Source organism: Prunus avium, chromosome 2 (assembly GCF_965620075.1).
Source record: "Prunus avium chromosome 2, drPruAviu1.hap1.1, whole genome shotgun sequence".
NCBI classification, from domain to species: Eukaryota; Viridiplantae; Streptophyta; class Magnoliopsida; order Rosales; family Rosaceae; genus Prunus; species Prunus avium.
Genome location: NC_142285.1, coordinates 40,857,029 through 40,869,067, shown reverse-complemented (window position 1 = coordinate 40,869,067; position 12,039 = coordinate 40,857,029). Strand labels below are relative to the sequence as shown.

The following is a 12,039-nucleotide window of genomic DNA, read 5'->3' as shown; positions in this document are numbered from 1 at the left end:
TTGGGCGGTAAATATGGGATCAGATGCGGCTCATCAATCAATCACCACTTTGTTTGGTTCTTATGTAAATATACATGTCAAGGAAGATCAAGGTTGGAAAAAAACATCCAGTTTACCTTATACGGGTGATTGCATGTACCTGAGATTTACTTTCAAGGTCTTGTATCCAATGAGGAAGTGAATCATGCGCGATGTTTTCCTGGTTATCCTGCAGAAGATCAAGGTTGGGGTCCTTGGGGAGAAGAACATGTTTAGAAATGTAGAAAATTTGGGATTTTGCATATGTCAAGGACTACAAGAGTCCAAATATCGTCAATTTAGAATTGCTGCAGTTAGGAATTTTGATTGTACATCCTCATGATTCTTTAGCTTTTTCTTTGTAAATTATTGAACAACAATGATTGAATTTAGACTCCAATTTTCGTATGTCGATTTTTCTTTTGTGTTTGAGGCAGTCGATGATTCTGGTAATAATATTCATTGTAGGAAATTGCGTAACATGGTCAATACTATGTTAAAACAATGAGCAAAGCAAAGCATCAGAGGAAAAGCAATGGAAAATATTTCTTTCAATTTTCTAAGGCAAATTGATTCTCAAACAAAATGAATGTTACTTCAAAGTATCTCTGTGCCTCATACAATAATGCAAAGGTGGAGATAACAAGTTCTGAGCAAAACAAAACCAAAGGTTACAAAATTAGCAGTTGAAGGAGAGTTCTAAGTTCTATATCATGAGGGATATTATAAACTTTTTTTTCTCAGGTTCTTTCCAATTTCATCAAATGACATCTCAATTTCTTTATGTCCGACTGTCTGAGAGGCTTTAGCATGAACATCTGAGCTCCCTCCTCTAAGCACCTGTTGAGCAGAAACAGAAACCTTAAAGTGACATAAATAAAGGAAAAGAACAAAAGAAAGTACACATCATAAGCTATATTCATTTACTTGTTAATACGATTCGGTACGTATTCAGATGACATAATCACCACTGGAACCTCCTTCATGATTGATGATTCCTGTATGCAAATAGGAAATGCATGCAATGTGCATATATGGTCAAAGGGGGTAAGAAATCATGAACTTATCTTTAACCTTATTTGATACTACAAATTAAGAATGTAAATCTGGGGTAATTGTTCAAAGAGTTTGCCACAATACCTTGATTTTCTTGAGTAGTTCATAGCCTGTCATCCCTGGCATACAATAATCTGTAATTACCAGATTTACCTTTGAGACCTGCAAATAATTACAGAACCCTTCTCAGTAAAAATCTTTAAAATTGAATGACTACCAACAAACAGCAAGCTTATACAATGAGATTAATTTTATTATTCTATTGACTGTTTAAGGTACAGATCAAATTTCTCTGAGCATATAGTTTTAGTTACTCACATTGTCCTCCAAGCTACTGTTTTGATGATCTCCCAAGCCCAAAAACTCCAATGCCCTTAGCCCATTTTCCGCAGTAGTCACTGCACCCATTGAAGAACACTGGCATTTGTTAAACTACATAATAACAAGGAAAAATAGGACATGCATTTATATAACTAAACTCTGGTTTTTATATATACATTATGCCCTTTGAAAAATATTTATATTAACTTAGTTCTCCATCAAAAAGTCTTCTTAATCCTTCTATTATCCAAAATCTCTCACAATCATTAACCAGTGTCCAATGAAGATTAGCATGAGAAAACAGAGAAAACAGATTGAAAACAGAGGGATTTGCAGCATGCAGAGTGTTTGTTACCTTTGCAAGAGAGATTTTTGAGTAGCTTTTCGATTAGTTTGCGATCAATGATACTGTCGTCAACAGCCAAAACATGGGGTTGCTCCACATTTTCCATGAAACCCTTTGAAGATGAAGATGAAGATGAAGATGAAGATGAAGCCGAAGAAGCCTCCATAGGTCTTAAACCCAACAATAACGCCTCACCCACCACTTAATAGGCAGGGCAGAGTCTAAACATTAAAAGCTATGTAACAGCAAAAAGGAAGAAAGAAAAGGCACTAATAAACGCAGTTGCAATAAAAGACACGCAATAATTACACAAGACCGAAAACGAAACGACTTCTCTGACAATAGCAATTAACCTGCGCTGCGCATACATAAAACAAAACAAACTCATAAGAAATGTATGAACGTGTAATATAATGTGTAATGTGGTGGGTTGGGTTGTATTTATATAAAGTTACAGTAAATGCATTGTATTAAAGAAAACGAGAGGTTGTTGTTGGTGGGCGAGGAATTTTAGAAGATATTGAGAGAGAGAGAGAGAGAGAGAATCAGAATCAGTATCCAGTCACAGATATTTCGTGATCCTTTTTGGGTTTCTACCTTGATTTGATTCAGTCCCCAGTTTCCCTTCTTCCAAGTCCCACCACATCATCTCTGTGTGTGTGTGTAGAAATCAGTACGTATCAGAAGTCTGCATGAATACAGCTGCATTATGTCATTTGATTCATTTCTACTAGATTTTCACTGCTGCTGGCTGCTGATACGATAATAACCAGGAGCTCATTATACCCTTTTGGAATACACACTCTCTCTCTCTCTCTCTCTCAACAGTAAACAGACTGGTATGATGCTTACAGCATAAATGTCATTTAAAACGGTTGTTGTTCTATGAAACTTCAACTAGTGCTGCTTTTTAACCATCAATTCAATTTTGGGTTGCTGTACATGGCCTCATGAGATTATTATAACTAGGTAAATCTTCTACCATAAAAAAATTCAACTAGAAAAAATGAAAAATGAAAGACACCAAAATTGATGGTTACTTGGAGTTAACTTGGTCAAAGGAAGGGGGGATAAAGTTACTATATGAATTATCTTATGGATCAAATTTGGCGCCACCAATGTCCAAAAGATCCGATTTTGATCTGACTCTTGGAAATTATACAGAATCTCTTGGCGAAAACTGTGCAGAATGATCCATACATACGTAATGGTAACGAACAAACCATATAAAACGACAGCATCTTTGGTCTGTGTTCTGGTCTGTCTGTCAGACTCACTTTGCTATTTACTCTCAAATACTCAAAACGACAGATAATTGCACCACGGGCCACACAGTGAGACTTTTCAACCATTTTTTAGCAAAATAAATTAACCACATCTTTTATAGAGATAAGATTTGCTTCCACAAATAAAATGTGGTTTAAAAACGTAGTGTTTGTGTGGCATATATGAAATGAAACATTACTCGTGCATGAAACAAGTTTGTTTTAGTTAATGGATAAGATCAAAAGGGTTGATGTGTTCAAGGCCTGCTTGTTTTGTTCTTCTGTCAATGACAAAGCAACAACAAATTTTTCTGACAAGGTACATTTTCAAGAGCAGACTACAGACAAGACTGGTATATCTCTAGGCCACCACAGCACACTGCAACAATAGCATCATCTGTCTGATTCTGTAGCAGCTTCCAAAAGCAGACTTCCTTTGTAACAACCTGTTCTGATGTTTTAAGAGGTTCACTTGTCCTGTAACTCTCATTACCTTACGAGATTATGAGTTAGCTGTTGGCTTTATGGAGAAGCGTGAGCAATGACTCAGTTTGCTTAGTACTACTACTCTTATCCACGAAAGTTTTTTTATTTTTTTTATTTTTATAGTTCGACCGTCTCACGGTCACATGGCATTGTGAAAAATTTCAATTGATTGCAAGAGCATGTAAAAGCATTTGATAGGAGGGTAAGGCGACATGAACCCTGTTTGATATGACACAAGCCACACTACAACATTTTTTTCTTTTTTCAAAAAGGAAATGAACCTGCATTTCCATAACATATTTTCTCATCAAATGAGGGCCACTAATGCATTGCCGAGAAAATCCTTGAAAAGTGAGTTACAATTTTTGTTGGATGGGCCAAAGATCATCATTTGATGCTTGCCTTGGGAATGGATGATGTACAAGACCCGGCTGAGGTCATAAAAGGAATACCCTTGAACGTAGCCACACCCTTATCATCAGTGAAAAGATGCTGCAACAATGAAACACCCATGAGATTCACATGCCCAACTTTGAGCATCATAATTTTTTAAGGAATAAATGCAGAGTGGATGACAGTATGACTAATTCACCCTAACTGTAATAACTCATGTCCTACTAGATCCTTGTATTTTTCACTCAAGTGGTAATATTAGCCACCATTCAGGAATCAATTGACTACTATATAGATGATGATCCAAAAACCTTAAGCATCTTGCAAATCATCAGTCTAAATCACCCCCAGAAACCTCAGAATTTTCAAGTGAACTTTTTAATGGTTGGCTAAGCAGTAATTTTGTGGACTACAAGTTCCATAGGACGTGTGAATAATCTGTATAAATTCTGCAGCACAACTATGGTTGTCCCCTACTGAACACTATCCAGAAACCCATAACCAAAAGAAAAATGAACATACCGGTGTGATCTTCTCCAACTGTTTCTTTTTTGGGTTGAGGACATCTTCTGGCTTTCCATCAACCCTGGATAAAAAGAAGTGTATGTGAGAAACAACTAGTCCAAAGAGTCAATTATTTTGGGAGAAATAATAATAACGATGATGATAATAATAAACTGCAGTTAGTGTTGAACAAATGAATCTAGACAGTACATGGGGGGCAAATGAGGTCACTCTTAAAAAATCACATCTATTAGTTGATAAAATGCAGGAGTAGGCAACTACCAGTTTTTCCATCAAATTTGTTATTTTCTTCCACACATACAACCCTGGTTGTTAGTTCAATCAAATTCAAAAACAGGGGGCACCATGATGGTTCAGATATTTTTTTTCAACCCTAATGGTGGGCTAGAACTTCAAAAAAGAAATGCTATGATTCTCAGTTTTAACAGACTATGTAAGGGGAAAATTAGGTTACTTTGACCTTTATAATTGAGGATTGAATAAATTCAAAACCAGATAGAAAGCGTCCCATAAGTGCAAAAATACTCTACCAGCACAGTTGCAAAATAACATTTTAATAAAATAAAAAGCCCTCACTTTTGCAAATATGTTTGCATTATAAGTTACCAATGAAAATATTTGTTCAAGCTCCAAGTAGTTTCAGCTAACTTACCCAGAAAATGACACACGTTCCCCAGGTTTGGCTCCTTCTGGAGGGAGCAAAGGCTCTACAAGGGTGTGATCTTCATTAGAAGCACATAGCACCTGAACACATGCACAAAAATGAAACCCATACCTTTGTATTTGTTTAGCAGAAGCTTATTCTAGAAAAATTCAGCTTTCACTAAAAAAGACACTCTTCATAAGCTGCGACCATATGGTACACATTTGGAATCTTGTACTATAGAGAATAGACATTGAGATTATAAATGTTTCATTTGAAGGGATGGAGCGAAAACTTGAAAACACTTTTTATTCATGAGTTGAAGATTTGAACACAAAATATGAAAATAAAGGCACGATTTTGATTACCAGAAGTGGGAGTGCTATGATGCAAATGACAAGAAACACATACCAGTCCTTCTGACGCCACATCGCGTAACTTTCCAGGTTTCACATTTGTAATCAGCACAACCTTACGGTTCTGCATAGTGCATGCAAACACCAAAATATATCAGAAAGTGTGAATATTCATCTAACAAGGGTGAAAATCAATATAAACCCATGCAAAAAAACCAAGTGAAAAAACTATCTACTTCCAAAAGATCAAGCAGTACTCATACCGTCAACTCCTCAGGACTGCAATATTTTGCAAGGCCGCTGACCACTTGTCGCAATTTAGCATCTCCAACATCAATCTCCTCAACCAGTAAACTGTATCATGTTTTAAAACAAGGGTTATGACTGAATTGCATCTTATAGATGTACAATAATATTCAGAGTCCAAATGTTGAGGCAAAGATAGATATGTTGCAAGCACTGTCAATTGGCTTTAGAAGAGAAGAAAGAGAAAAAATGTTTCATGCATACCTATCAGCAGACGGATGCTTCCAAGCTTTGCGAATGAGGCCAACCTGTATATTCAACAAACTGACACTAAGTTCTTTGTCTTTCTCAACTGCCTCTGTTTCTGGAGACTTTTTCTTCTCTTGAGTGGCTTTCTTATCGGGTTTCTTATCTGCTTTCTTATCTCCTGTAGCCTTTATCTAACAATTTCAGAAAAGAATACACTGTAATTGGGCAAGAAATGTCCAGGAAGGAAATCTGGAAATAGAAGCATTGTTTGGATGTAGTAATTCTACCACACAAACCCATCCATAAATTCACATAATGAGGATGGAAAGATATAATGTCGATTAGATAACTGATCAAGGGAAATATTGTTATTGAAAGTATAAGTACGCAGCTCAAGCACTTTATGTAGATATCTCATATAGCAGTATGGGAAATTGCAAGAATAGTACAAGAATTGAGGTGGTTTCAGATTGAAAACATCTTATGGTAGTTTAATCTTGGAATTCATTGCATGAGTCTATTACACTGTTTGGTACTGTCAATCTTTTTAGGCGTGCTTTTTACTAGAATTTTTTTTTGTAGGAAATCCAAATCATCAAGATATTCTAACAAAATGGAAGTCTTAAATGAATTTAACAACAGCTTTTATATTCTTAAACAAATTGAGGACCTTTTATCATCTATAGGTTTGATACATGCACATATAAGTATATGAATATACGCATGTAGGTATAGCTGCAAAAAATTATAAGTAAGATATTATTCATTGTAGAAACAGGTCATATGACAGAAAGATTATTTGATTGTACACAAGAGAAAGAATAACTGAAATTTTAAAAGGATAAACCTCAGCATCACTTTTCTTTGTGTTCAGGTCTGCCTCTGGCTTGTCGGCGCTTTTTGCACTTTGAACAGTCTTCTTTGCATTTGAATCTATTTCCACCTTACCTGCACTTTTTGCTCCCTGCAATGCATACCACTTCTGTATACATGATAATCAAAGGATACAGGACACTTATTTCTCAAGAGTAATATAGGTCAACTTTGGGACTCTCAAGAAAACATGAGCAATATCAGGGCTTAGAGATGTAAAGAATGAAACAGGAATTTCAGAATAATTAGTAAATTTTACTTACTAGAAAGTCAAATGGAACCTTCTCTATCACTATCTTCTTAAGTAAGTCCCCGAAATCCACCTTGTTCTGGGGGAGAAAAAAGTTGTGAGCACTAGTTCACTATAAGACTTATGAAAGGTACACGAGGTAATGATAACACAAGTAGCTCATTATTTCTGCATCTAATGACAGCAGAGTTTGTAACCACATGGTACTTTATTTCAAAGAAAATCACTGGCACACTTTTGAAAAGTGTTGCTAACAGATTCTAATAAACTTAATTAACGATTAACATAAAGGATATGCATACCTGGATGTGATCCACCCATCTCAATAGATGCGGCAACTTTTGCCTATCTGAATTTGAAAGGCCAATCTGCAAATAAACCACTCAAAAATCTTTGAAAATGCAAAACAATACTGATCCATCACACACAACATGCATGCATGCGCATATATATAGAGGTAATTCAACAATTGAAAGTGAACAACAACAATCCATACCACAGAAGAATGCACCACAGCAAACACAATAACATCAGCTTCAGAGGGTGTGAAACCATTTCCCAAAAGCACAGACACGTCAGCCAAGGTATCATTTAACCCTTTGAGAACTTCAAAGCATGCCTGGGGATCTGTAGGAAAACCGTCTGCATATCTTATCCATTGAAGCACCTACAACCCCCAAAAGATGAAGTCTTTACTTATTGTTGATATAAAAGTTGCCAGAAATCCATTATAACTAAAATGTTCAGGCAGTAAAACTTTACCCCATCTTGCACTTCCACTGAGGCGTCGTTTTTGGCGGACTTCAAGATGGTTGTATAGAAACTCGTGATTTCATCTTCAGCAATGTTTTCCGGAAACGTTTTCTGCAGAATCCAAGTTTAAGATTAAGCAATCAAAGTGCCACAAAAAAAGAAAAAAAGGAAACCAAGGAGAAAGCTTGAAGCTTTAGTTGCAAATTTAAGAGAGATGGGTTTGATTGCTTACAGGATCTAAAGAGAAGTGTCTGCATAGAGCTGATGCTATCAATTGCTTTCTGTCTAGGCTGGTGCTTCCATTAGCTGCCATTTCTTTCCTTCAGAATCAGAGCTCAGACTTCTCTCAGTTCACAGGGCAATTCAATTACGATATAGGGTTTTTGGTTTTTACAAGTTTTGGGCTTCCTTTGGGCTCTGACCCAAACAAACATGGCCCATCAAAAAGAACAAACAGCCCATTAAGCAAAAACAAAACAAATCGGGTAAATGGGTCATTTCTGAACCATCCTGGACTTAGGCTTCAAGTTCTTGAGCTATCAGTTTTGGTGCTGTTATTAGTAGAGGCAGGCATCAAAACCGGAATACCGAAACCGTCTTGAAATCGTATCATCCTATTTGGTGTTGAAGTGTAAATGGGATGATATCGTGTCATCCCGTTATTGTTTGGCACGACACTGGTTCCATATTTGTGATCTCGTTTGGTGTCATACCGTACCAAACAGTACTAGGTAAATAATAAATCCCAATTTCAGTTCCTCCTCTCCCACGAACATTCGACTCGAGCTTTGTTTCCTTCGTCCTTTCTTTCCCTGTATCTATTCTTCTCTTCTCTTCTCCTTTCTCAATCATCGATTTGAAGCCATAATTCCCAAATCCTCCACCATCGATCGATCTCATCTTCTCCTCTCTCTCTCTCTCTCTCCCTCTCTCTCTCTCTCTCTCTCTCTCGGCTTGATTTGTAAAACTTTATAATTTTGGGTTGTGCAAACAGGTTTTTTACAGTATAAAAAATGATACCGAATCGTATCGATCCCGTTTGGGGTCGGTATGGTTCGAACGTTTTTTGAAAATCCCTCATCCCGTCCCCTCTCATCCCGATGCTTCTATATGGGATTGACACCGGGATGACCTTCATCCCGTGTCATCTCGTACTGTGCCCATGCCTAGTTATCAGGTTTGCGAAATTCTATAGTGAAGGTGCTATATATGGACCTCTCATGTGGACTGTTGGATTGAAAAATGAGGACCTCAACTATCATCACATCTCTGTTTTTGTTAGTTCACGAAGCGATATTCTAACTACTCTAATATGATCGAACTCGGTTGTGCTCGCCGCATTAGACCTAACATACATATGCAATTATCATCTCATTATTATTAGTTTGGGATGAACATGCATGACATTACATGTAAAATTTTCTCTATTTTTTTATATAATGAAATTCAACATTTACCCATCATTAACAATATGATGCGATACAAGTAAAATGTTTTATAATCTATGGCATTTATTTGAAAAATAATCATGACTATAATAACTCATCATTGTTCATATTTTTCTTTTTTAGCTTTTCATTATTTTGCTTTTCTTTCTATCTAGTATTCATGTGGTGAAAATTCAAAGGGTAACAAGAAGAAAGAATCCATTATGGACTATGGAGAGTCCCTCCATTGAAATATTCAAAAAACTGGTCCCACTCATGCATTGTCTTCTTCCTTTTAGTTTTTTCCTCTTCTCCTTCCCAGGCTGCCGGTATATTGACCAGAAATTCCTGCCAACCAGCCAATTCTGATTGACCAATAAACACAAAACAATAGCACACCACAGAAAAAAAGCAAGTTAAAAACACAAGGGTAAAATTGCCAAAGATGCATCAGTTGGACCATGTCGTTCTTTTTACTGTCCAGTGAGAAAAAGTCAGATAAAGAGAATTGACATGCAGCTGGCACAGTGAGAAATTCTCTCTCTTTCCTTTTTGAAATTCACAACCACCACTTAAAAAATTTGCCCTAACGGCACCTAACAAGCTTTAGGGTTTTTGGCAATAGTGCTTGCCATTTAGTCTTGGCCACATGTTCATTATTCACCTTTACTCTTTTTTAAGCCATAATCACTGAGAAAAAGGGTCATTAAATGTCATTACATACATGTATTTACCTCTAAGTATTGGGATTAGTTGTATTAATTATGTATCACAAAATTGGGTATGTTGAGGAAGAGAGGAACAATACCATGTTTGTGATTGCTGTTTGAAGGTGAGTATAGAGAGATAGACGGCAGTAGCTGCAGCAAGCAACATGCTTGACAGCCCAAATTTTGTAGTGCAGAATGGACTTATTCTTTTGGTGCTACAGTAAGTTCCAGATTCTGAGCAAAGAAGTTGGCTATATGCCTCAATGCATAAAGACAACACAAAAGTGCTTCTCCAAGTCTCTAAAACCCTAAACTCTGAAATGTTGATAAGGCTGGCTGGCTGGCTCTCTGTGTGTGTGTGTGTGTAAGCAAAGGTCCAATGAAAGCTTGAGGGACAGAGAAGAGAACAACCCAGCAGCTTAAATTTAATTAGCCCATAATCAATGGCTTAATTGCATCTAAAGACGCCAAACCAAATTGCTTTAGAAGTACATATTATGGTTGGATATGACTTGCTTTCACACCCCCCACCCCATTAATATTTATTATAATTTGAGATAAAATTAAAATCAGTGACATGGATGTTTTTCTTCTTATTAAAATTTGTGTTGCTAATTGGTAGTTGGTAGGCATATTGACATGGCTTAACATGCAATGCAAGCATAATATATATTACATAGAGTGACAATCCAATTGGACCAAATGTGATGATTTTACCTAAATTATGAAACCTTCACTTCACATCTTGAAGGGAAACCAATCTCTGTTGGGGTTCAGCCGCCTGCAGCAGCAGCAGCAAAGTGTCAAAGTCGGCAGAATGCAATAGTTGGGTTAAAAATAAATTATGCAGGGGTGCATTTATAATATATGTGACCCAAAAACAAAGAGACTGAGAAGTAGGGTAGGGGCTTAAACACGAGAGAGACCCTTATGCAACATGGATATCGCTTTTTACTATTTCCGACTAATAACATATACATAGAATAATTTTTCCATATGTTATTATTAATCGGGAATAGCAAAACAGTGCTATATCTATTCCATAGGAGTATTTTTGCTTAAACACATAACTAGAATTTAAGAAAGATCAAACGCTAAGAAAGTTTGAGTCCTTGTCACACACGCAGCCCTGCAATCCCCACCACACCACCTGTCTCTCTCTCTCTCTCTCTCTCTCTCTCTCTCTCTCTCTCACCTTTTCTTTATTACACCACCCACCTCCTCCACCAGCCTACTTAATTGCCTTTATTGCTTTGCTTTTGCCCCTTCACTCTCTCTGTTCAATGCTTTCCACTATCCACACCCAATAACTTTCTCAGCACAGCTAGCCCTTCTGTTTGTGATATCAACTTTCCAAATCCACCCTCTGCACTGCACCAGATGATTGCAGTAACCCCATTTGCCAGTTAGGATGAATGAGCCTGTCGTTTTTTCTATTAATGAGGCAAAGAAGAAACATAATTAATATAGATGTATCGGGTAGTCTATAATTATGTCAACTCCTCTCCCAGTCAAAAACAATGCCAAAAGAACAAAATAGTTCAAGAAATTTAAGATACATTTAACTTTTTGGTACTAATTATATAGTTATTTTCATAATTCAACCGCATTAATTAATATGAATGCTTCATATTAGTCAAAGGAGGGAGGGAGAGACTTGAACTTTTTATAATTGAGTATCAAACTATCTACTCAATCACTCGAGTTCTAAAAACTTTATGAATAGAGTTATGCTAAGGTGCAATGATTAACAGCTAATCATTTTTGCATACGTGAACGATTGATGTAAGCATTCGCCTCACGAAATAAAACATGATTTTGTTGTCTTAAAGTTTAACATGAATGAATGAACATTACATACAGTTAATTAGCCATGCTACCTAATCATCTTTCCTAGATTCCTTCAGCAGCTGTATGTCAGAAGCGTAAATTTAGCCAACTTCAGGGGCGGTTCCTGAGTTCGTTCTTCAGTCACATTCCAAGCGCTCAATCGCCAATTTACCGCCACTTGTGCCTTCCACGTCAAAAGCACCATCGATAACGACGACTAGGTGTGTGCCACATCGGATACCCTGCACCCTACGGATCACGCCACGTGTCCAAGATGTAATAAATAGCACCC

At 36.8% G+C, this 12,039-nt stretch overlaps 2 protein-coding genes across 5 annotated transcripts; both read right to left on the bottom strand.

Moving 5' to 3' along the window:
* Positions 1-554: 554 nt before the first annotated feature.
* On the bottom strand, positions 555-2,615 carry RR16 (response regulator 16). Of its 2 annotated transcripts, XM_021972824.2 has the most exons (6): positions 2,339-2,615; positions 1,751-2,099; positions 1,393-1,472; positions 1,159-1,236; positions 946-1,016; positions 555-858 (listed from the first exon to the last, which is right to left on the bottom strand). In XM_021972824.2, exons 2-6 carry the CDS (start codon positions 1,905-1,907, stop codon positions 759-761), a joined length of 486 nt encoding a protein of 161 aa, XP_021828516.1. In that variant the 5' UTR covers positions 1,908-2,099; positions 2,339-2,615; the 3' UTR covers positions 555-758. The 2 variants fall into 2 exon arrangements, with proteins under 2 accessions (XP_021828516.1, XP_021828515.1); XM_021972823.2 differs by having other exon boundaries at positions 1,751-2,615.
* Positions 2,616-3,641: 1,026 nt separating this feature from the next.
* LOC110768950 (Nucleic acid-binding, OB-fold-like protein) lies at positions 3,642-8,159 on the bottom strand. 3 transcript variants are annotated; one of them, XM_021972828.1, is made up of 12 exons: positions 8,013-8,159; positions 7,790-7,891; positions 7,524-7,694; positions 7,330-7,395; positions 7,041-7,106; positions 6,752-6,886; positions 5,920-6,095; positions 5,673-5,763; positions 5,465-5,533; positions 5,063-5,154; positions 4,408-4,471; positions 3,642-3,984 (listed from the first exon to the last, which is right to left on the bottom strand). In XM_021972828.1, exons 1-12 carry the CDS (start codon positions 8,091-8,093, stop codon positions 3,880-3,882), a joined length of 1,218 nt encoding a protein of 405 aa, XP_021828520.1. In that variant the 5' UTR covers positions 8,094-8,159; the 3' UTR covers positions 3,642-3,879. The 3 variants fall into 3 exon arrangements, with proteins under 3 accessions (XP_021828520.1, XP_088105015.1, XP_021828521.1); XM_088248889.1 differs by having other exon boundaries at positions 6,752-6,883; XM_021972829.1 differs by having other exon boundaries at positions 6,752-6,868.
* Positions 8,160-12,039: the final 3,880 nt, after the last annotated feature.

Coding starts and splice junctions, on each gene's coding strand:
- RR16 (XM_021972823.2), bottom strand. CDS start 1,907: ATGGAGGCTTCTTCGGCTTCATCTTCATCTTCATCTTCATCTTCATCT. Junction 1,017..1,158: donor AACTACTCAAGAAAATCAAG/GTATTGTGGCAA, acceptor ATTTGCATACAG/GAATCATCAATCATGAAGGA. Junction 859..945: donor GTACCGAATCGTATTAACAA/GTAAATGAATAT, acceptor TCTGCTCAACAG/GTGCTTAGAGGAGGGAGCTC.
- LOC110768950 (XM_021972828.1), bottom strand. CDS start 8,093: ATGGCAGCTAATGGAAGCACCAGCCTAGACAGAAAGCAATTGATAGCA. Junction 5,764..5,919: donor AAGCATCCGTCTGCTGATAG/GTATGCATGAAA, acceptor AACATGATACAG/TTTACTGGTTGAGGAGATTG. Junction 3,985..4,407: donor AGTTGGAGAAGATCACACCG/GTATGTTCATTT, acceptor TCATTGTTGCAG/CATCTTTTCACTGATGATAA.